Genomic DNA, 22450 nt, shown 5'->3' with positions numbered 1-22450 from the left:
GTGTGTGGGGTTTGTGTGGGGTGTGTGAGGTGTGCGTGGGGAGCGAGTGGGGTGTGTGTGAGGTGTGTGGGATGCGTGGAGTGGATGTGGGGTGTTGGGGGGGTGTATGTGAGGTGTGTGGCGTGTGCGTGGGGTGCGTGGGGTTTGTGTGGGGCGTGTGTGGGGTTTGTGTGGGGTTTGTGTGAGGTGCGTGGAGTTTGCGTGGGGCATGTGTGAGGTTTGTGTGGGGTGCGTGAGGTTTGTGTGGGATTTGTGTGAGGTGCGTGGAGGTTGCATGGGCTGTGTGTGGGGTTTGTGCGGGGTGCGTGGGGTGCGTGAGGGGTGCGTGGGGCATGTGCGGGGTGCGTGTGGGGTTTGTGTGAGGTGTGCGGGGTGCGTGGGGCGTGCGTGGGGCGCGTGTGGGGTGCGTGGGGTGTGCGTGGCAGGCATCCCGCGTGTGCCCCCCCCCCGGCGGCGGCGGCGGCGGCGGCGGCGACAACAGCGGCAGCAGGGCAGGGGTGAGCAGCTCCCGGTCTGGCTGGGCTGGATATGGGGGGGGGGCCGCCTGCGGTGTGTGGCTGCGGGAGGCGGGGGCCGTCCCGGGGCGGGAGGGATGTGCAGGCACACGCAGCCGCTGGCAGGCGGCCGGGGCGCACGGCGGCGGCGGCGGCGGGCGGAGCGGAGGGGAGCGGAGCGGAGGGGCACACGCGGCAGCTCCCTCTCTCCCTCCCTCCCTCCCTCCCTCCCTCCGCAGCCCCGCGCCTCCCCAGCCCCGCCGCCGCCGCTGCCGCCGCCGCCGAGCCGGGCATGGCCGCCCCCCGCCGCCGCCGCCGCCTCGCCCCGCGATAGCCGCCGCCGGGAGCCGAGGTGAGCAGCCCCGGGGAGGGGGTCCCCGGCCATAAGGGAGGAAGGGGGAGCATCCCTGCGCCCCGAGGCCGAGCCCGCTCGCACCCCTATGGGGCTCCTGCACGCCCCCCAGGGTGCCCCCAGCATCGCCCCATGGGAAGGGGGCTCGGCGATGCCCTGTGGTTGAGCTCCCGGCTGCTCGGCCATCGGCCCTAAATTATTCCCTAAGTTTCCGAGGCGTTCCTTCAGCCTCCCCCGAAACGCAGCAGCTGCTGGCCGCTGCCCGGCATTTTGGGGCCGGCAGCGCTGGGGCAAGGGGAGAGCGCGGAGCCGGGGGGGATGCGGTGATCCCTGCCCGCATTTGGCTGGGGCAGTGAGGATTAAATCCCGCAGCCCCCCGGGAAATGCCGCCTCCTTTGTGGGTGGTGGCTTGTGTGCATGCAAGAGGCTTGGAGCAGCATCGCTGCTTTGGGTTCAGCGGGCTATTTGGTGTGGTCCAGGTGGGTCAAGCCGCTAGCGGGGACCCCGACACCTCTTCCTGCCATGGATGTGTACGCGTGTGGTGGTGGTGGTGGCAGTGGGGGGACATCTCTCCGAATCTGAGCAGTCTCTGGTGTAGCAATCGACCCGACACAACCTCCCCTGGCTTCGGGGTATGGCTGAGAGCGGCGTGGCCCCTGCCCATCGCACCCACGCAGCTGGATGGAGCCTGCTCCCTGCCCGCGCCGCGCTCCTGGCGGGGCGCTCAGACCCCTCCCATCTCATTATAGTAATATCCTTATGATATCACCCTTCGAATTTCCTGCCCTGAACAACCCCAGCAGGCTGGGAGGGAGCGAAGCATTTTTGGAAAGTCTTTTCACGCGACTTCGAGGGCAGGAGGCGGCCGGGAAATAAACGGGTGCGGGAGCGCCGGGCTCGGGGGGCTCTCTGCAGGACGGCCGAGGGAAAGGACTGCGCCCAGCCAGGCTGCGTGCTCGCCTCCGCAGCCCTGGGGACGTTTCCCCCGGTGCTATTTGGCTAGATTTACCCTGGCCCCTTGCGTCTAATTGAGGCAGAAGGAGCTTCGCCTCTTAGCCGTCGGCTTATCGGGTTTTTCTCGCTGCAGCCCAGCAAGCAGGCAGCAAACCTTTGCAAAGCAGCCCAGGCTCCGTAGAAACACTTGGCCCATCTATCCCTTTGACTGCACACAGGAGGATGGGTGCAGAGCAGGGACCTTGATTAACAAGATGCCCACGTCCCCCTGATCCAGAGAGGGAAGGTGAAGGTCCCCGCAGCTGCGCGGGGGTGCAAGAGGCTTTGCTCCCTGGAGAGGGGCGGTGTAGCAGCCTCAGCGCTGGGCGTTTGCCTCCTGCTCTCCCACACACGCGTGTTAAAAGGCTTTTTGGTTCTCAGTGCTCCGGCGTTGCCGTAGAGGAAGGAGCCTGGAAGGACAGAGAGGAGTGCGGTGACAAGTCCATGCAAAACTGGATGTTTCAGCTCAAAACTCCCAGGTAGTGGAGAGGAAGGGATGCGTGAAGCGAGGCTGCGGTGCAAGCCGGGGGGCTTCCCTGAGCTTGCTCTTCTGACCTCTGTAGGTGTTCATCTCGGTGGGGCCACGCTGACCATGCTCAGGAGCTTCTGTCTCCAGCTCATGTCCTTGCTTTGGATCCTCTTGGCGCATCACCAGCTCGCCCAAGGTGAGTGTCTGGGCCCGTCTCCCTTCTATCCGTCTTCCCAAACCCGTCCTTAGCATGGCTGAAGTCTCCTCAGTTCACCACGCAAACGGGGGTGGCAGTGGCTGAGCAGGCTGGTGGTGAGGTCCCCCTGCTCCTTGGAGAGGCAGGGCAAGGGGCAGAGCGAAGATCCCGAACCCGAGTGGCTTCATCCTGGATGCCGTGAGGCAAAATCCCCTCCTGAAGATTAGCCTGCCCTCCCCCAGCTCCGGATAAGTGCTGAGTTCCCAAAGCCATCTGCCAGGAGGGCGGTGGTGGCTGCAGGCTGGACGCTGCTGGCTTGGTTTGAGAGGTTTTTCCTCGTGTGAGGAGAGGCTCGGTCAGGGAGGGCGGCCATCTCCTCGGCCTGGGCTCCTGCAGGAACCTCTGAGCAGGTGACGGGGCAGAGGGGAAGGTGGGGATGGAAGTGGACACCAGCAGGAGGGAGCAGGCCGGTGCCGAGCACGGCGAGGCCACGGCTCAGTTACAGCTCCTTGACGGCGGCCTTTAAATAAATAAATCATCAGAACTGGATACCCGCACGAGCAGAACTTAACCTCTGCCCCCCGCCCCCTGCCTTGCAGGTGATGACTGCAGCGAGCGCTGCAACCTGGCCCACGGCTGCTGCGACCAGGATGGGAAGTGCAGGTACGTCCCTGGGCCCCCAGCCCGGCTGCTCCCCAGTGCTCCCAGTGGGGGACAAGCAGCCTCAGGCTGGCTTTTTTAGCATCTGGTACCACCTCCTCTCAGCTCTGCTTCCACAGAGATGCCCTCTTTTTCTTACCTCGCTCCCCTTGGAGTTGGTAGGGCGAGGGAAAGCTGCTGAGGCACCACAGCTTTGCTTTGCCACCAGCCACGGCCACCTCAGCGCCCACCTGGGGCCGGAGGGCTCGCTGTGTCCTGCAGGGCTTGGTTTTCCCATCACGCTGCCCCCATAAGCCCGTGTCTTGCAGCTGGATTACGGCTGCGTTTAGATGAAAAACGATGGAAATTACAACACAAAGGGATGCAGCGGGACGGGAGGTTCCTGGGGACCTCTCGTCCCATTTCTTGCCCCGTCCCCCAGGTGCGATCCGGGCTGGGAGGGCGAGCACTGTGAGGAGTGCGTGCGCATGCCGGGGTGCCTCCACGGGACCTGCCACCAGCCCTGGCAGTGCATCTGTCACAGCGGCTGGGCCGGCAAGTTCTGCGACAAAGGTGAGTCCCGGGCTGGATGTGACACCGGGAGGGGACACCGCAGGGGACAGAGGGTTTACCCGAGCCCATCCCCTGTGCTGCACCTTGGCTGAAGGGCTGTGGTTGAAGCCCAGCACGCCCTGCACGGACAGGAGGGCTGGCACACCTCACAGCCACCCCGACCATGGGCTGGGCATGAGATGCGATGTCCCCGTGTCCCCTGGCTGTCCCTGTCGGCGCGGTGAGAGCTGCGTGACGCGGGCCAGCCTCCGGAAATGTAGCGGATGAACTCGCTGCCTTTCCCACGCCACGGCTGGGTTTGGGCAGCACCTCCAGCTTCCCCCGGGGCTTCCTGCTGCGGAGGAGTCCCATCATCCGGCCCCACGGCCTCCGTGCCACTGCCGTGGGTCTGTGCTCACCCCCTGGCTGACACATGGCACAGTTTGTAAGGCTGCACTTCTGTTGCTGCCGGTGCCTGCTGGAAGGGAGGAGGGAGAAACTGCGGCCAGTCCCCATCCCGCTGGGTCTGGTGGTGTGGGAACTGAGCTCGGCCACCCTGACCCCATTTCTCACTCATTCCACTTTTTCCTTTCCCCTCAGACATACACATCTGCGAGCACCAGTCCCCGTGCCAGAACGGGGCTCAGTGCATCTATGACCGAGACGGGGACTACTCCTGCCTGTGTCCTGAGGGCTTCCACGGGAAGGACTGCGAGATGAAGGCAGGGCCGTGCGAGAAGGCAGGGTGAGACACAGCAGCCGGGGCACAAGATCACGGTCACACACTGCCGAGCAGCAGCCCGGCTTGGCTCCTTACCCGTGGATTTCCACGTGCTAATGGAGTTCAGCCAAACCCATCGTTAGCTTGGCGCGCTGTGGTCCGAGCAGCCTCCCGTCCCTCGTCCTCTCTCGGGGAACAGCCAGCACCGTGCTGGCTCCGTCAGCGCCGTTCCCCTCCTGAGGGCAGGGGGAAGAGCTCTGCTGCTGAGCCGTGACCTGTCCTTGCTGTCCCCACACAGGTCTCCGTGCAAGAACGGGGGGCAGTGTCAAGACGAGAATGGCTTTGCCAGCAACTTCACCTGCCGCTGCCTCGCCGGCTTCGTGGGGGCTCTCTGCGAGCACGACGTGGACGACTGCCTGATGCGCCCCTGCGCCAACGGTGCCACCTGCCACGACGGCGTCAACCGCTTCTCCTGCCAGTGCCAGCTGGGCTTCGAGGGGCGCTTCTGCACCATCAACATCAACGACTGCGCCAGCCAGCCCTGCAAGAACGGGGCCAAGTGCTACGACCGCGTCAACGACTACGACTGCTTGTGTCCCGACCGCTTCACCGGCAAAACCTGCGAGGTCTCCGTCCCCGAGCCCACCTGGGCTCCCCCCTTCCAGCCCGCGAACCAGGAGGGCGGCGGGGCGATGCGGAGCACCACCAGCCAGCCGCCCGGGGTGACGCAGCCCGAGCCCGGCAGGACCGCGGTCACGGGGCGGCGCGTGGCCAACCAGAGCGAGAAAGCGCCGGGGGGAGGGTTGCTGAAAATCTCCGTGAAGGAGGTGGTGACCCAGAGGGACTCCGGGCTGAGCGAAGCCCAGCTGGTGACGGTGCTGGTGTTCGGGGTGCTGACGGCACTGCTGGTCCTCGTCACCGTCCTGCTCATCCTGAGGAACTGGCAGCGGGGCCGGCAGAGGTCGAACTGGTGCCAAAGCCCTTCGCAGGCTGCCAGGAAGCTCCAGGACCAGGAGTGCCAGGTGGGCATGCTCAACACCGTCCTGATCGAGCCCAGGAAGACGACGGAGCTGTGAGCTGCGAGGACCCTGAGCCAGGCCCCGGCAGGTCGTCGTGCTGGCAGACCCCTCGGACTGCCCCCCCGGGCAGGGCAGCTCTTCTGGTGCAAACTGGGGCAGCGAGCGCCTCAACGAAACCCCAGGGCGCCGAGCACGGCGCGACGCGTCCGAGCCACCTCCGCCCGGCCGGCGCGACCCACGGGAATCGAGGCAGGGCCACGTGGGGCCAGCCCCGTGAGGGAGCGGCGCCGGCAGCGCCCCGACGTGAGCTCTCGGAGGAGGAAGACGCGGCCGTCCCACAGACGTCTTCTGCCAGGCCCTTCGCAGCTCCTCCCTGGGACTCCTGGAAGCGGCTCCGAGGATCATTTCGGGTCTGCTCCTGCTCTTTTCCTGCCGTGTGACGGACGCCCCCTCCTCCTGCTGTCAGCCTTGGCGTTGCAAACGCGTTCCCAACCTTCCTCCTGATGATCCGTGGGGTCTTCTCCCCCCACGTACCGAGCCGTCCTTGCTGGCCTGGACGCAAACCACAAAGCTTGCCCAGCACACGCTTCTGCTTCGCTGTTTGCTGACGGGGAGGAGCACAGCCTGCTCCCCTCGGGGCCGAGCTGGTCCTTCTCACGTGCCCCCGCAGGTGAAACTGGCGATGGATGAGGCTGGGGACGTGCTGGGGCTGGGTTAGGAGCAGTACAAGAGCCAGACCCTCGTTTCCCCTGCCAGCACTAACCTGGATCCAGCCACTGCAGCGCTTCCTGACACAAAACAGGCCTGTGACGAGCCGGGGATGACTGTAGGAAGCAGACAGAGCGCTGCCTTCCCCGCCCCTGCTGAAGCACAGCTGAGGGGCAGCAGATTGCCGGGGCACTTCGTCCGTGTACCAGCCCTGCTCTGCCTTTTCTGGTTCGCTGCGCAGCAGCCAGCGCCTCCCTGCCAGGATTTGCTGTGCCTCCTCGTGGGAACGGGGCATTAAGCAGTGGATTTCTTGCAAACAAAGCAAAACAGAACAAAAAAAAACCCTACTACTGGGCCTGTAGGGTTGCAGAGCGGAGTTGAAGGTGATGCGCAGAGAGAGTGGAGAGAGGAGTGAGCGCTCAGCCAGGAGGGAGACCTGGGAGAAGGGACTGGGGCTGCATCAGAAAGATTATTTTTTTAATACATGGATGGATGATGTACCTTTATCAAATAAAACAAATACAAGCCCAGCAGCAGTGTACTGGAGAATCATGAAGTAATTTAGGTTGAAGGAACCTCTGGGCATCATTTCCGATCAGATCAGGTTGCTTTTGAGTACCCCCATCACTGCCTTCAGAAGCACGAACCCAGATCGTGGGGCAGGGCTTGTTCTGCCCCATGCTCTGGCCCAAGCCCCCACAACATTTTCGCTGCCTGGAAGCCCTTGGCTTCTCTGCCCTGGCACTGTGCTGCTGGGAGAGCTCCGGGGACCTTCCCAGGGTCTCTTTGACCTCGATGCCTCCAAAAATCGGAGGCTGCTTGGCTCGGGAAGCCAAGGTTATCAGGGGCACTGAGCAAAGAGGGGACCTGGGCCGCAGGGGGTGGGGATGGCTCCTGTGGGATGCCTGAGAGGAAGGAGAGGGATCCTGCCTCAGGACGGCACAGCAGAAGAGTGTATGTGCTACGTGCTGCCTCAGAGCGCTCTGGAGAAGGGGAAAATGCAAAAGTGAGTCCAAGAATGCTGATGGGAAGGGCAGATCGATCCTAAAACTGAAAGAAGCCATGTGTTTGTGCAGCTGGGAGCAGGGCAGGAGCCACAGGGAGTTCCCCTAGGAAAAATGGTTTGGAATAAGCTAGCCCTAGGGGCCTTCGGTGTAATCATGTTCTGGGGAAGGTTTTCTCCTCTGTAAGCTGGAGAAAGGGACGCAAGGCTCCTGGGCGCAGCCTTGTGGGGTATTTGGAGCACTCAGGGAGCAGGCAGGGTTTTTTCTGGGGAAAGAGGGCACCACTCCTGTAGCTCACAAGGAACTCTGTGTCTGGGGGGCACAGGGGACAGGGACCCAAACAACAGAGCTTCACAAGGACGTTTCCACTTTATTTTAAACACGTGTGAGACTCAGTCTCAACCTAGGAGTCACTGATTCTTCAGCGAACAGAAAAGCCCTCTGAAATCTCAAAGGGAAGCCCTGGAGGTGAACAGCGCCCCACCAGCCGGGCTTGCACGGCCCTCAGCACCCGCTCCTACTAAAGGCAGGATGGTGCCACGTTGCCGTGCCACGCTCCCGTCCCTGAGGACACACGATTGCTCTCACCTCAGCGGCTCCTGGCCCTGCAGGGAGCCGGAGGGGCCGCCGGGGAGGTCACAGCTGCCCGCTGCGCAGGAGGCGCTGGAACAAGGAGCCCTCCTTCTGCCTCAGGCTGCTGGGCGAGCCCAGCTCCGCCGCTCTGCCGGCCTGCATCACCAGCACGCGGTCCGAGTCCAAGACGGTGTTGAGCCTGCGGAGAGGCCGGGCCACATGTTAGGGAAGCGGAGGAGAAACCCCCCACGCTGCCTTCTGTGCCGCAGGACACAAGCCCTGTGCCTGTCTGACTTTTATTTCCGTGCTAACCTTTGCGCTGGGAAGCAGTTCCCTTTATAACACCCTACGCACAATTGCACACCCCTCCGAATTCTTCTCCGCTTGGCAGCTGTGAGAATACTTTGGGCAGAGACTGCCTAAAACTCACCCATCCCGTCTCAGTATCCACGGTATTTGTGTTTTGTCCTGCCTGTAACCATCTTCTGCCCCTACTCCTACTTTAAATCTCTCCGTGGAGCAAGCACTGCTGCCCTCTCCTGCCTGGGCAACGCTTAGCCAGCCAGCATCGGCATCAGGGTTTTTGGCAGGCAGAATTAGGGCGTTCTGCCTCCTCTGGCCAGAAGCTGGCTGCAGCCCTTCGCCGCTGGCTGTCCTGCAGTGCCCTCTACTGAGCCACAGACACCTGCTGCAGCCGTGCTGCTCCTTCCTGCGGGACATTTCTCCCTGCTCCTCGCCCCGGCAGGCAGAACCACAGCACGCCGGTGCCTCTCTACCTGTGAGCAATGGTCAGCACGGTTTTGTCAGCGAAGCGCTGGCGGATGGTTTGCTGCAGCAGCTGCTCCGTCTGCTGATCCACGCTGGCCGTGGCCTCGTCGATGCACAACACCTGCCCGGGACGGAGAGCGAAGAGGAGCTGCCACACGCCCTCTGCGAGACCCCAAATCCCCGCCCAGGGCCAGCCTGAGAGGGCAGCAGAGCCCACCCCATCCCCTCCACGCCCCACCAGCGGGCACTCACCTTGGCCTGCGTGAGGAGGGCTCTTGCCAGGCACACCAGCTGCCTCTGTCCCACAGACAGGCTCTTTCCTCTCTCTCCCAGCTCGCTGTCCAAGCCACCTGCAGGAGGCAAGCAGGATGGCCCCAAACAATTCCCTGCCGCACGCCCGGCCTCTTCTCCCTCTTCTCCTCAGCTCCCTGCCCAAGCTGAAGCCTCCTCCCCTCTCCCAGGAGCAGGGCTCAGCGGCCTCGCCACGCCGCGTTCACTCACCCATGCGGGTGACCGCGTCCCGCAGGTGGCACTGCTCCAGCACCTCGTGGAGCTCGGCGTCCGTCCTCTTTCCCTGAGGGTCCAGGTTCTCCCGGATGGAGCCACTGAACAAAAATGGATCCTGGGGGATGATGGCCAGCCTAGACCTGCAAGCAGAGGAGAGCCGAGAGCTCGTGGGGTGGGTTCCGCAGAAAATCAAAGTCCTATTTATTTTTTTTTTTTTTTTTCCTGGGTTAGTCTCTCTGCATAGTTTAGAGACAGATACAGGGCATGGATCACACGCTCAGCCTGGTTTCCTCAGCACAGCTCTACAATAACAACAGAGCAGCTCATAAGACAAGAGGGTGCCCAGGCAGAAAGCCCTTTCCTCCTCGTTCTTCCTTTTGGCATCTGACCACCGACAGCTCTCGGCTTCCTGCCCCCCCTGGGCTGCCCCCTGCTCTGCTCAGACCCCCATACCTCAGCTCCTCCAAGCCCACCAGCCGGCTGTCAACACCATCCAGGAGAATCCGGCCTGCTTTCAGCTCCAGCATACGGAAAAGTGCCAAGAAAAGAGTGGATTTTCCAGATCCTGTGCGCCCCACGACCCCCACCTTCTCTCCGGGGTACACGGTGAAGCTCACTCCGTCCAGTGCGTTGGGCAGGCCCGCTCGGTAAGCCAGGACCACGTGCTGGAACTCCACAAGCCCCCTGCTTGGCCAGTCAGCAGCAACCTAAGGGGCACACCAGAGTGAGACAGACTCACCTTCACGCAGACCAAGCCCCATCCACCCCTTCGGGCTGCTGCTTGGCTTTCGAAGAGTCTCAGTTCTGTTTCCAGCCCCTTCTATGCCTGTTTTTCCCTCGCAGCTTAGCCCTACCACCCCTTTCTGCTCTTCTGCTCTTCCTGTCATCCTAGTCTTCCACACCTCCTGCCTGAGGTTCCCCTTGGGATGCACTGGTAAAGGACAAATGCTCAAAACAGATTCTGTAGGTGAGGGCCCTCCCTGCACACTGGAACCTTCTCATTTCCACCTGGAGGCAAGTGCAGGGCACAGGGCCAGTCCCTGAGAACGTCTTAAAGCTTTTACCTGGACCACTTTATCCTGGGGCTCCACAGGGATGTCTGTAGTGTATTCCTCTGTCCGCTCCACACTCACCATCATGGTTTCTGTCATAGTGAAGCTGGAAATGAGGCCCGAGAGAAGGTTTGTGACTGACAGGGCATATGAGAGTGCCAGGCCCACAAGTCCTGAGAGGACAAAAACATAAACAAGAGGGTTAACGTCAGGGAATGAGCTGGGACCTTGGTGGCAGGACAAAGAAACAGGGGAGAAGTCAGTGCTCTGGAGTCTGGGATCCAGCTCTAGGAGAGGGACATGCAGGAGGAGGAACAGGAGCTGAAGGAAACAGGCAGAGTGACAGGGAGTGGGAGCTCTGGATGTCTGATAAAGGGAGAGGACTGGGAGAAGAGGAACCCCTGGGCCACAGCCCAAGGGTGGGGACGGAACAATTCCTGGCAGCCCACCTGGATTTCCCAGCTCCTTCTGGTGCTGGATGATGGCGATTGCTGCGATAGCAGTAATCACGGCGACCCCGATCATCTGCAAGCGGATGTCCAGCCACTGCACCGCCGTGTTGCTGGCAAAGAGGCAGCGCTGGTTCTGCTCCAGGTGCAGCTGATTCTCCAACTCAAACCTGGCAGGAGCACAACAGAGGCTAACACCAAACTGCGCCCCACTCAACCCCACACCAGGGGCATTCCCACCACCCCGTAACCTGCCCCACCTCAGGACAGCGCTGGTTTATAGAGCCCAAATTTTGGCTCTCCGCGTGCTGTTCCCTTCCACGCACCTCTCTGCTGCCCGCATGGCTCTGATGCTGCTCAGTCCCGAGAGGGTCTCTGAGAAGTGGGTGTAGATGGGGGACAGGGTGAGACTGTAAAGGCGCTTGAGCTCCCGCGAGGTGCGCCGGTAGTAGCGCTGGATGGAGAAGTAGAGGGCAGCCAGAGGGAGTAAGACCAGGCCGACCCAGGGGAGGCCGTAGGTGATGATGACCAGCATGCCCAGCAGCCCGTACATGTTGGCCAGGAAGATGTTGAGGATAAAGGGCAAGGTGTCATCCACGCAGTACAGGTCTGAGGAGAAGCGGTTCAGGATGCGGCCCGTCGGCGTGGTGTCAAAGAAGGTGACGGTGGCCTGGCGACAAGGGAACAAGAAATCAAGAGCTCATCAGCTCCTGCCAGCAGAAAGCCATCTCTCACACCTTCACTCCTGGACTATGAGAAGAACAGCAGGGCAGAACGACCTGCAGGAACCCCAGCCTGCCCTGGACTTTCTGACCATTACCTTTACAACCCTCTGGAGCAGCCGGTTGTGGATGACAACGGCAGCACGGATGGTGCCATACGCAAAGAGGAAGGCCCGAAAAATGGTGAAGAGGGAGTTGGCTCCTGCAATGCTCCCGTAAACCATCAGGTAGAAATTCACATCCGCTGAAGTGTTGGAAGGGACTGGGGCTGCGTCCAGAGCTTGCACGGGGGAGCTAAAACAGGGAAGGAGGAAGGTTATCAATCTGCCAAGGTCCCTATGGCAGTAAACTCAGACAGGGCATCAGGAGCAGGCCATCTTCCTCAAAGCAGCCATGCGGATCCCCTGCAGTGGCGTGGTCTCCAGAAGGATATTTGAATGCACAAGGGTAAAATGGGAGGTTTTTTTTTTTTGTTTTTTTTTTTTTGGCATCACCCGCCCAGTGTTCACTTACACAAGCCCCACAGTGGAGAAGAGAAGCAGCTCCACAGATGGCAGGGACGCTGCGCAGACCGTCACAGAGGTATTTGGTGTCTGGGATATGCTGGAGATCCAATGTGAGAGCCACCAATCCGAGATGTTTCTGGATGCTACAGAGAGAGACAGACTATAAAGAGGGATTCAACCTTCAAGTCAGCAAATACAAAGCAGAAAAGCTGGAAGGGAAGTAGGTGGGCAGCTTTTGGTTTTGTCTCACTGCCCAGCCTTCCCTTGTGTTCACTCTGCACTGTTCCTAGCAGAGCAGGAGCAAGGGAACTGCCAGGAGCTCACTCACTGCTAAAGGAGCAGATATGCAACCACAGCAGCAAATGAGAGGCAAGAGCCAGTTCCCACGTATTCCCCCCTCCTGTCCCCACCATGCTACTTTAGTTTGTCTTCCTGGTGCAGAGAGAGCAATGAAATCCCCAGTCTCTTTCCTTCCCTGGGCTCCACAGAGCCAGGAAACAAGAGGAGAGGAACATCTAAAGAGAAACGTGCTCCTGGCTCGTTGCCTCACCTTGCATCAGGAGCAGTGAGAAGAGGATGGATAACGCCAAGCAGCTGCCCACTGCCAACCAATAAGCCTTGTAGACCTGGAAAGCCACTGCCCCTTCTTTCTTCTCCTCCTCCTTGTGGAGGAGATGTTTGTCCTGGGATGATTCTTCTGCCTCTGTCTCTATGTCCTCTTCTTGGCTTTGCTCATCAGGGGCTGTGGGGATAGAAGCAAAAGCAAAGGTCAGTGCAATGTAAGTACTTCCTGGAGCTGCTCCTTGCTGCACATGGAACAAATCTAGGCTATGAGGAAGACTTTTCCTCCCTCCTCTCTCCCCTTTCAAGGTAGGTGCACCAATTCTGGCAGGCTTTCATCCAGATCTGGAGCACAAATGAAAAACCAGATTCAAACACTGCTCCAGACCAACACCCGATCACACCTAGGCCTCCTCGCCCCCTGTGAACAGACCGCCCACAGATCAGCGCTGCCACGGCACAGCAGGGTGCTGGGAGCTCTGCTTCAGGCCAGCAGCCAGCAGGTAGAGGTTCTGCCGGGGCGCTCAGCTGAGCTCTGCTGTCCCAGCCACCCCCAAGCTTGCCAGGTACAGACCTTTGTCCTTCTGCCTCTTGTCCACGTCCTTGAATTTGGGGATAGCTTCCACAAGTGGCAGGATATCAGCTGGTGGGCCTACAAAGAGAGACACACAAATGCTTCAGAGACTGAGAGGAACAGGCTCCAGCTACAAAATGGCCCTTTGCTCTGGTTTTGCTCTGTCGTGACATCCCATATTTCCTCTCAAAGCACCTGCATCCTTGAAGGTTCTGCTCCATGCATCCTGCCACAGCTTTCTGCCTTATCAGCTCCCCATGCCTCTACCTGTGCATCTGCACGCTCCATTCCACACTGCCTCCTTTGCTCACGTGCAGTGTCCTCAAGCTCTTTATCCCTCTCTGGGTTTCCCACTAGTTACTCCTATTCCTTCATGGCCATCTTTGCTCAAGCCATTCAAAACTAGCCCGCAGGTGCAAACGGATGCCTGCAAAGACAGCCACTGTACCTGTCTTGACTATCCTGCCATTGTCCATCAACACCAAGGCATCAGCCTTCTCCAAAAACTCAGTCCTGTGGGTGCAGAGGATCCTGGTTTTGTGTCGGAGAACTCCAAGAATGCATTTCCGCATGAGATGATTGGCTACATCTGCATCAACGGCAGCCAGGGGATCGTCCAGGAGGTAAAGCTCTTTCTCCTGAGAGAGGCAAAAGGCAGGGATACAGTCCCTGGCCCTGCCTGAGCAGGCAGTGCTGCAGAGTGCAAGCGCCTCAGCACGGCACACTGCCAGCACCTCTAGGCCAGCCCCATGTGGTTTAAGACGTGCTGCCAGAGCGCACGGCACAGCTGCGTGCTTCCAGCTTCTCTGCATCTGCCTTGGCAGGGGGCACGGCACAGCTGCTTTGCTCTTTACCTGGTAAACAGCTCTGGCAAGGGCTATCCGAGCCTTCTGTCCCCCACTGAGTGTCACGCCGTTTTCGCCCACCTCTGTCTGGTCACCCGCTGGTAAAATCTGAAACATTCGAGAAAATCCAGTTAAAAGGGACACGAAGCTACTGGGGACTCGAGATCAGGACGCTGGGATCCCTCTCCTGACTCGGGCAGTAACTCCTTAGGGTGACCTCTTAGCAGAAACGAAACAATGCAACAGCACACACCCTGCTTCTGCAGACAACTGGCAACCTCTGTGTCAACACAGTCCCTTAGACTCCAGCAGGTGGCCACATCTGAGCCACCCATTGAGCAACTTCTGGTCTGAGACAACTCTAAAACTGTGCCTAGGATTTTTCTGGGAGAGCAGTAGCTGTGCCTTCAACAAAATAACTCCAGGGCCCATCCAAACAGGAAAAGCAGTTGAGTTTCAATAGGCAGAAACAAATTCCACAGGCAATGCCTACAAGTTCTCAATTAAATACTTTATATTATACAGTATTCACAACTTCTGCTGAAGTAAACAGGAACTTCTGGTGCTCAACACTTCAGAAAACCGGGCTCCACTTTACAAACCCAGAGGAAGAGGCAAGTTTCCTACCAGGTGTAACACAAAGTTCACTGGCTAACGCAGCCACAGGCTTCAAACCCAGAATACAGGCACTCCTGGTGGGAGGACCACACGGTTGCAAGAACATCTTTCCCCAGGATGAAGAACTCAGCACAGAGTGAGGCTCCGGCTGGATACAAAAGCTGGCCGAGGAGGCCCAGGAAGGTTCAGAGTTCAGAGTTCAGGCACTCACGTTCAGGTCCTCAGAGAGGGCGCAGGCCTCCAGCACCTCCTCGTACAGCCTGGCATCGTAGTCCCGCCCGAACAGGATGTTCTCCCGCACAGTGGCAAACTGGATCCAAGGCTCCTGCGTGGCCAGACCGAATCCTTGCTCCAGGTCACACACATACACACACCCGCCCTGTCTGCAAGCACACCGGAGGTGGGTGGATGGAAAGGCAACACAGGGGAGCTATCAGCAGATCAAAATGACCTGTAAACGCGGGCAGCTCTGGACGGTCCTTGCCTGCCGTGGCGTGGAGGGAGCAGGCAGGGAGAAGCCTTTGGGTTACTTACTTAACGAGCTCTCCGGTGATGGCTGCAAGCAGAGAGCTCTTGCCAGAGCCGACCTTGCCAACGACTCCCAGGAGCATCCCCTGTCGAGGGGAATGAAAAGGAGCAACCTGGTGAGCTGAGTGCTGGCTGGGCCAGGTTTCCTGAGCCTATAAGAAAGCTGACAGCTTTCTTTCCAAGAAATCTTTCCAAGAGATCTTGATATATGGCTCACAAGACCAAAAAAACCACGTCACCCCAGCTCCTCTAGTGCCATTTCCTCTGTTTCCTCCTGCATTCCTGCTCACCTTTCTCACCGAGAGGTTCTCGATGTGCAGCTGCAGAGTGCCTGTGGGTAAGGGCTGGCTGCTGCTTTCTTCTTTGACTGGTGCCCATGAAAAATCTGCCCCTCGCATCTCTATGGCAGAAGCCATACCTGAAGGGCTACCTGCAAGGGAAAAGCAACACCACGGTGAGAAGGACAGAGAATGACAAGGACCTGATATAACAAACACTATCAGTTTTGTTCCCAAATGGAAGAGGCAGGGAAAGGGCACAGCCAGGATGCTCTGGACCAACCCCGGAATGAGACACTCTCAGGGAGGCACTGTAAAGGTAACCTGGTTCTCTTATTGCTGAAGGTGAAAGGGAGCTGGTAAATGGCAAGGAAGGAGAGAAAGGGAGCAGCAATGGTTCAGGAGAGGGCACGCACCCAAACCTTTCTGCCAGGCCAAGCTGAGGTTGAAGGCTTCATTGGCAGACCTTTGGATGGGGGACGGAGCAGCTTGTTCCAGAGGCACGCTATGGGGCTCTTTAGGGACAAGCAATGGCCTACGTTTGGTGAAGAGGAATGCTCTCTGCTCCAAACACCTCCTGCCCAGAGCCCCAAGCAGCATCCTGCCCCATTACCTAGGGCATAATAAGCTTCCAGGTCCTGGTCCTCAAGTTCAAGGAAACGCTGGATTCGATCCAGGGAAACTTTGGCTTCCAAGGTCCCATTCAGCACCCACGGGAAGCTGTTGAGGGGGAGGATGAGCATCCCTACAAGGGCCAACGCCGTGAAGACCTGCACGAGTAAGGGAAGAAACGTAAATTGGAGGCTGTACTTCCCTGGCATCTTGTGCTCTTCAAACAGCTTCACCAATGAGAGCCTGAAGAGCTGGAGGGAGATCCAGGATGTGTTCATTTCCCAGAGAAGATGTCTCAGGGCTCTGCCTAGTCTCCTAGTTAGAGCTCTGAGGTATCTGACTCGGGATCTCCTCCTTCACTCACCTTTGTGGCAGTGAGCTGGTGACCCAACAGGACGTACGTGATGAAGATGACGATGGAGACAACAACAGGCAGCGCTGCCCACAGGTACACGCACACGGCATCCAGGTACTTGATGGCTCGCAACTTCTGCAGCTCCTGAGCCCGGCAGGCATTTATCCTGGTGCTGAAGTGCTTCTCCCAGGCATAAAACTTGATCACACGAATGCCTCTGAGGAACTCGGTCATTAGCTGCAGGCACAGGGGAAAATCACATCCAGTAACCAGTCTGCCCAACACGCCAAACACCAGCGAAGCATCTGGGCTGGGCCCAGGTTTGCAGCTGCCTCCTGCTAAGGGCCAGGCTAGAGCTACCAGGAGCCATTTATTATTGCTAACAGAGGCAGGAACTCAAGTGGCAGCTACTGAGAACTTTGCCCCTTCTCGCGCCAGCAGCTTGCTCAGCTCCCTGTGCTGTGTAAGGTTCAGGAAAAGGCACAACACTACCCAACTTCACAGCTAGCCTGTGTCCAGAGCCCAGCTGGCTCGCACCCAGCAGCTCAGGTAGCCCTGCAGCACTTTCCCCTCTTGCTCCTGCTCTCAGGTCAGCGTGTGCAGAGCCAGCTGAGATGTGCCTGTGCCTGACATGAAAGAAAACCAGTAAGGAAGAGTTCGCTTAGCAAACCACTCTTGCAACAGCTGGAGAAGGTCCAGCACAAGATGCACCTTCTGTTAGGAAGATAAATATTTCACAGGCTCCAAACAGCTGTGGAAGGGCTGACTGAGGGTGCCAAGCTGGAGCGAAATAAAACCACTACATCCATGATTGTTGTGTTTGTCCAGACTGCAAGATACCTCGCCACTGACAGCATTACTCGAGTAACAGAACTGAAGCTTCTCTAAAGGAAGCAATCAGGCGACCCACGTTAACTATTACACGTGGAAAAGGAACCTGCAAGGGAACTTTAATTTGCCCAGGGGGCGAGGCAAACATTAGAGGTTTGCTATCTTGCAGGTGGTGAACATGCCTCACCCCGAAATCCTTTTGAACCACTTACACGTGCGCCCCCTCCAGCACTTTTCCCAACAGTTGCGACTCAATTCGCTCACTTGGGATTCACCACAAGGGGCCAAGAAGCCAATGCTCCAGAGAATACTGTGACAAATTCAGAGAGCCAGCAGCTGCCCCTCACCTTGACCCGCGCATCCTTGTGCTGCAGCATCTCCTTGTTGCTCATCATGATGCGGTTGGCTATGACCTTGTTGATGGGCACAAGCAGCAGTGCCAAGGCCAGGCCTCCCAGAAAGGCCACCCCTACTTGCTGGTAGAGGAGGTAAAGGGTAATGGCAAACTGGAAGGGCAGGCTCCACACCTCGTGGAAGCTGAGGCAGAAGTTGACCAACCTACTGGCGTCCGTGCTCATGAAGTTGACGATTTCACCCACGGTGAAGCGGGAAAGCCTGGTGCCACCCACACGCAGGGCCTTGCGGTAGATGGCAGAGATGACGGCAGCCCGCACCATCAGTGTCATCTTGTTCACCTCGTGGCTGAACTGGTTGCGCAGGAGAGCGCCCAGGAAGGAGCCAGCAAAGAGCCCCAGCGCGTAGAGCACCCCGTGGCTCAGGGGCTCCTGCCGCGACTCCATGAAGTTCACCAGCAGGTTCAGAAGCAGAGGGCCCGAGAAACTCAGCAGGCTGCCGGCCAGCTTGAGAAGTCCCAGCGAGTAGAAACGAAGCCCAAAGACCGCATGAAGCACTGAGAAGAGTCTCACAGGCTCCTGGGCACGGTGCAAGCTGTCCCGGACATCGCTACTCCCGTCGCCCGGAGCAATGATTGGGCTGGTAAGAGACACCGTCTCCTCCTCTACTTGGTGCAGAGCTGCCTTCTTCTGCCAGCAGGCATAGAAGCGATCGCAAACCCTGGCAGCCTGGAGCTGGCGAGGAAGCAGATAGACGTCCTGTGGCTGGTTCAGCTTCCACTGATAGCCACGTTCCATGAGAGGGTTCATCCAAGCGTAAAAGAAGCGTGAGAGCCAGCTCTCCTCATCTTCTGCCACTCGCTGCTGAACCAACACGGAGGTGCCTGGCTCTGAGATGAGCTGGTCTTGCGGCCAGGAGCTATTGATGGAGAGGAATTCGTGCCTCTCTGTGGTGGGTACGAGGTAGCTAATGACATACACCAGCAGAGATGCCAGCTGCAGACAGAGAATGGTGAACCTGGAGGAGACAGCAGGGTGGGCAGGGGACCAAGCTGTCCCGCTTTGGCAGTACCAGACCAGCGTGATGATGAGAGAAGGGAGGGGTAAGAGGGTGAGGAGAGCCAGGGCTGCAGGGCCCCTGGAAGAGGCATGAATGGACCTGCAGAGCATAAGCAGAGCGACGCCGTGAGTGAGCCACGTCAGTGCGGCGATGCCATCGGCCAGCACTTCCAGGTACGCAGGGCCCAGCTCCTGCTGAGAAATGGTGGCTGGGATTATATCCGCAAGGAACAGGGCAGTGAGTATAAAAGAAGCAGCAATTCTGCATCTCCAGCCTGGCCGGCGAGGCACCCCAGAGCCAGATCTAGAGGGGGAAAGAGCAGAAAAAACTTCACAGTTGGTATTCCATCACATCTCATGACAAGAAGAGTCAACACTCTCCTTTCCTTCCCCTCTCTTCCCCTCCTTATCTGTTCATTCTTAATTTCTTTGTATTCACTTCCCAATTTGTAACCTTTGTATTCCCTTCCCTAGATTTGTAACCTTTTCAGGGTGTAGGTGTTGCTAAACTAGAGCAGGTCAATAAAGTCCAGTAAAAAATCGATACCAGAGACTCAGATACCATGAATAGCCTTTATCTACATACTTTTGTTTGCAGCTGTGATATTTTGTGGTCAAATCAGACTCCAGTCCTTGAAGATTAACAGAAAAGTATATTTAACATCTTGATGATCAAATTCCTTGTGTTACATTTCTAATCCTTGATTTCTCTCATCTTTGTGATATTTCCTCCAGAAGGATTTTCTTTTCTCACTCCTGGTTTCAGTGATGTTGTTTAAGTCCATTATCTATTGCCCAACAAAGGATTTCAGTATCACTTGCTTCATTATCATTTGCGGCCTTTCAGTATCAGTGAACATTGTCATGTTTACAGATTCGAGAGAGTAAACAGGAAAACTATTTTGTTTCTCTGAACCACTTATTTATTACCTTACATACATCTTCCATGCCACCTTGGGTTTATACACTCTCCCGTAAGACCCCCCAGTTTTCCCGATCCCCATTCACTGAAATTCTTTTCACTTATTTTCTGTTATTTTTTCCTCACTATCCTCTCTTTCCTCTCCGGATTCCTTTTTGCAGTGGAGGGACCAGAGCTGGACACAGTACTCCGAATTAGGACAGATGCTGACAAACGTAATAGCATTGCAATATCATGTTGTTCTCCACGGACATACCCAGTACATTACAGAGAGCTAATTTCCAGTTTTCCACCCCGCCTCCTGCCCTGCACAATAATGAAGAGCAAGACGAGTCAGTTGTCATACCTGGGAGTGCCAAGGAAGCAGGCGCTGACTGCCGCGAGGATGGTGTGAGGAATCGCGTTTAATGTCAGCTGATTAAAGCAGTGGCCGATGCTGCCACGGACCCACAGCGGGAGCGGGTCTTCGGGGCCGGTGCCGCACAAGCCCGTCAGGATGTTCTCCATCTCTTGCCGGGAGCTCCTAGGGGAGGAAAGGGAAAGGAGCGTGAGGCACGGGCCCAGCTCAGCCCCAGCCGGGGCGGACTGCGATAAGAAGTGAACCTAGGACTGGAAACAGCTTCCTGGAGAGCGCAGTCCAGGCTGGGCTATGTTATCACCCCCTCTGCACACTCATCAAGCCCCAGCTCGAGTTATGCTGTCTCCTCAGGTCACCTCGCAGCTCTGGCAATTTGGGGCTCCCAGCTCGCTTCCCGGCTGAGGATTTCCCTCAGGGCTCACCCCGGGACGCACCCGCCCGCCTGCACCCCTCAGCAAAACACAGCGAGCTGCCCCCACGAGCCCCCATCGCCCTCATCCTTCCACAGGGACTCACACCGGGCCGTGTAGGGCCAGCAGCAGCACTGCCGGCCCTACAACACCCCCGGCCCGTTCGCCCCGGCCCGGCCCGGCCGAGCCCCCCATGCCCGCGCCCCGCCGCCCCCGGGGCCGGGAGCCATGGCGAGACCCCGGCCCCGCGGCCTGCCCCGGCCCCAACCCCAACCTCTGCCCCACGCCGTGGCCATGCCCGGCCCAGGCCGCCCCGTGCCCCCCCTGGCGGCGGTAGCTGGGCTCGTAAATGGGTGTGAAATCGGGTAAATGCTCGGCTTCCCATCTGAGGCAACAGCATGGGAAGACACCCAGCCCTAACCCCTCCAAAGTGCTATACATTAAGTGTGTTCAGTGAAGTCAGCACGCAGCCTGGCAATTGGAGCTGCTGCTGGCGATATTATGGCAGGTGCTCCAAGTAATTCATTTTCCCAAACCTTCCCTCAGCAATCTCTCTTGCCAGGGAAAATGAGTGTATCCCCATGAGTAATTCATCACGGGTAGCACCATTTTACTTTCAGCACACAGCTCTTCAGAGGGACAATAACTCATTCGCAGAGCTTGGGAGTGTTATCAGCAGGGTGCCAAAAAAGCAAAATGTCAGTGGCATTCCTGTCTAGGAAGACAAAGCAATCCGGTCAGAGGAGAGACAGCAGAGATAAAAGCAAATGCTTAGAGGCCACAGTACCCTCTAATCATAGTTTCCTTCAAAGAAGCAGGAGAGAAAGGCACAGTAGTAAGCAGCTGGCACCACCACAAGGCTTTTGCTGTGAGCTTATAGAGTAGGAGAAAATATGGGAAGACCTGTGAAGGGCATCTGCCATCCCTACAGGAATCCCACACGAGTTCAGAAACTCCTTCCACACCAGGCTGCTCTTCTCTGATCTTGTTCTTGCCACGTGAGAAAAGGTCTTTTTCTTTTGGTCATGCTTTGTCAGATTTCTATCTTCTCCACAGATTTTCGGGACCAGGCCCCCACCATTATATCAGAAAATCAGCTTCCAGGTGGAGACTGAAGACATACTACTCCTGTTCTCAGAGTCCTGCACAGAGACCTAATTGGTGTGAAGACTGTACTACAAAGAGGAACAAGAAGGAAACATTCACTGAGATATTTGTTACTGAGAGCCCTTATTGCCTTACAATATATGTACCTGAAGAGGGGCCAGAATTTCTACTCAGGTGCAGGTCAATCTTCTAGCATAGTGCTGTTTTCCTAAAGATATATATATATCTCTATATATATCTCTCTATATATATCTCTCCTTGTTTAATTGTTGTCTTTGAGGATTCTAATTTCTCACCGTCCTGAAAGCAATCTTCACTTGTGTGCCAGAGTTGTAAGGCTGCCTTTTTGTGTTCGAGTAAGCTACTGATCTGTACGCTAGGTGCATTTGGATCAGCCGGTCCTTCTCCCACAGGCTGTACAAAGGTTTCTACAGTAAACCTTCCTGTAGAGGCCTTGATAGCAAGCATTACGTTCTTTACACTCAAAGAAGTCTCCCTTCAAAAAATGAAAGGAGCAAGTTCTTAAAACAGATCAGATATGAGGATGGAGCATGAGCTGCGCACAAGTGAAGCTTTCAGATTTCATTGTTCCAGTATTTCATTTCATTCCCAATGGGGGGAAAAAGCCTCCCCCTGACTTTGTAAACTTTGTAAGACACTAAAGAAGTTCTCATGTATCAGGACAAAGAGCATTCCCGCTCCCTTGAATTACTCACTCTCAAGTTTTTCACTTCAACCACATTGTATTCTGGCATTCTCATTTTGTGTGCTGCTTCTGTTTGCTCATCTCTCCTAACCTCTCTTTTAATGTTCAAAACCATGAACTTCCCCACATGGACTGAAAGATGGACAGCTTTCATGTGCCACTGAGAATATTAAACCAACCTAACTGATCTGAAATCACAGGTGTTCATTCTGCCTAAATATATTTAAATATGAGCAAGGCCAGCATCTAAAACATTCCTCATTTTCATGCTTCCTGTCGGCTATTTCCCCTCTTCCCGAATATTGCTGCCTGTGACATTTACTGCTACGTATTTGACTGATTTAAGATGTGCCATGTGAAATACAGGCTTGTGGGTGTATCAGTTACAAAGTACCTTGCATACTATAAATAATCATGCACCTGATATTTATCAAAGAATCAGAGCATTCAAATGGAAAAAACAAAAAACACACCAGGTTTGATTTAATCCACCCCCACAGTCCAACTCTGGCTAATAGACAATGAATAAAATTTGACTTGAGTTTTTCAGTCTAGATTGAAATATCTACAATGAGGAAAAGCAATCTGGCAAAGGGAGACTGTCCCCCA

At 57.0% G+C, this 22450-nt stretch overlaps 2 protein-coding genes across 5 annotated transcripts; one reads left to right on the top strand and one right to left on the bottom strand.

Moving 5' to 3' along the window:
* Window positions 1–738: 738 nt before the first annotated feature.
* DLK2 (delta like non-canonical Notch ligand 2) lies at window positions 739–5503 on the top strand. 2 transcript variants are annotated; one of them, XM_082757197.1, is made up of 7 exons: window positions 740–846; window positions 2221–2318; window positions 2403–2504; window positions 3104–3167; window positions 3586–3716; window positions 4296–4440; window positions 4715–5503. In XM_082757197.1, exons 3-7 carry the CDS (start codon window positions 2432–2434, stop codon window positions 5490–5492), a joined length of 1191 nt encoding a protein of 396 aa, XP_082613323.1. In that variant the 5' UTR covers window positions 740–846; window positions 2221–2318; window positions 2403–2431; the 3' UTR covers window positions 5493–5503. The 2 variants fall into 2 exon arrangements, with proteins under 2 accessions (XP_082613322.1, XP_082613323.1); XM_082757196.1 differs by lacking the exon at window positions 2221–2318 and having other exon boundaries at window positions 739–846.
* A 2006-nt stretch (window positions 5504–7509) lies between these two features.
* On the bottom strand, window positions 7510–21059 carry ABCC10 (ATP binding cassette subfamily C member 10). Of its 3 annotated transcripts, XM_082755478.1 has the most exons (22): window positions 20932–21059; window positions 19607–19783; window positions 17274–18642; window positions 16105–16332; window positions 15742–15898; window positions 15141–15280; window positions 14857–14936; window positions 14534–14705; window positions 13714–13812; window positions 13308–13497; window positions 12860–12937; window positions 12275–12466; window positions 11732–11867; window positions 11317–11512; window positions 10823–11166; window positions 10497–10666; window positions 10060–10220; window positions 9449–9702; window positions 8990–9135; window positions 8741–8838; window positions 8497–8609; window positions 7510–7919 (listed from the first exon to the last, which is right to left on the bottom strand). In XM_082755478.1, exons 1-22 carry the CDS (start codon window positions 20949–20951, stop codon window positions 7784–7786), a joined length of 4656 nt encoding a protein of 1551 aa, XP_082611604.1. In that variant the 5' UTR covers window positions 20952–21059; the 3' UTR covers window positions 7510–7783. The 3 variants fall into 3 exon arrangements, with proteins under 3 accessions (XP_082611604.1, XP_082611605.1, XP_082611606.1); XM_082755479.1 differs by lacking the exons at window positions 7510–7919; window positions 8497–8609; window positions 8741–8838 and having other exon boundaries at window positions 9022–9135; window positions 9583–9702; XM_082755480.1 differs by lacking the exons at window positions 7510–7919; window positions 8497–8609; window positions 8741–8838; window positions 8990–9135; window positions 9449–9702 and having other exon boundaries at window positions 10066–10153.
* Between the last annotated feature and the right edge of the window lie 1391 nt (window positions 21060–22450).

This window comes from Aythya marila, assembly GCF_965140915.1.
Source record: "Aythya marila genome assembly, chromosome: 3".
Classification (NCBI taxonomy): domain Eukaryota; kingdom Metazoa; phylum Chordata; class Aves; order Anseriformes; family Anatidae; genus Aythya; species Aythya marila.
This window is presented reverse-complemented; position numbering and strand designations above follow the sequence as displayed.

Bases quoted from the DNA above. Each gene is read 5' to 3' on its own strand.
- DLK2 (XM_082757196.1), top strand. From the start codon at position 2,432: ATGCTCAGGAGCTTCTGTCTCCAGCTCATGTCCTTGCTTTGGATCCTC. The intron at 2,505-3,103 runs GTGAGTGTCTGG...CCTGCCTTGCAG, and splicing joins GCATCACCAGCTCGCCCAAG to GTGATGACTGCAGCGAGCGC. The intron at 3,168-3,585 runs GTACGTCCCTGG...CCCGTCCCCCAG, and splicing joins GACCAGGATGGGAAGTGCAG to GTGCGATCCGGGCTGGGAGG.
- ABCC10 (XM_082755478.1), bottom strand. From the start codon at position 20,951: ATGGCAGATGCCCTTCACAG. The intron at 12,938-13,307 runs GTACAGTGGCTG...CTCTCTTTGTAG, and splicing joins TGGCAGGATAGTCAAGACAG to GCCCACCAGCTGATATCCTG. The intron at 7,920-8,496 runs GTAGAGAGGCAC...GCCTCTCCGCAG, and splicing joins GTGCTGACCATTGCTCACAG to GCTCAACACCGTCTTGGACT.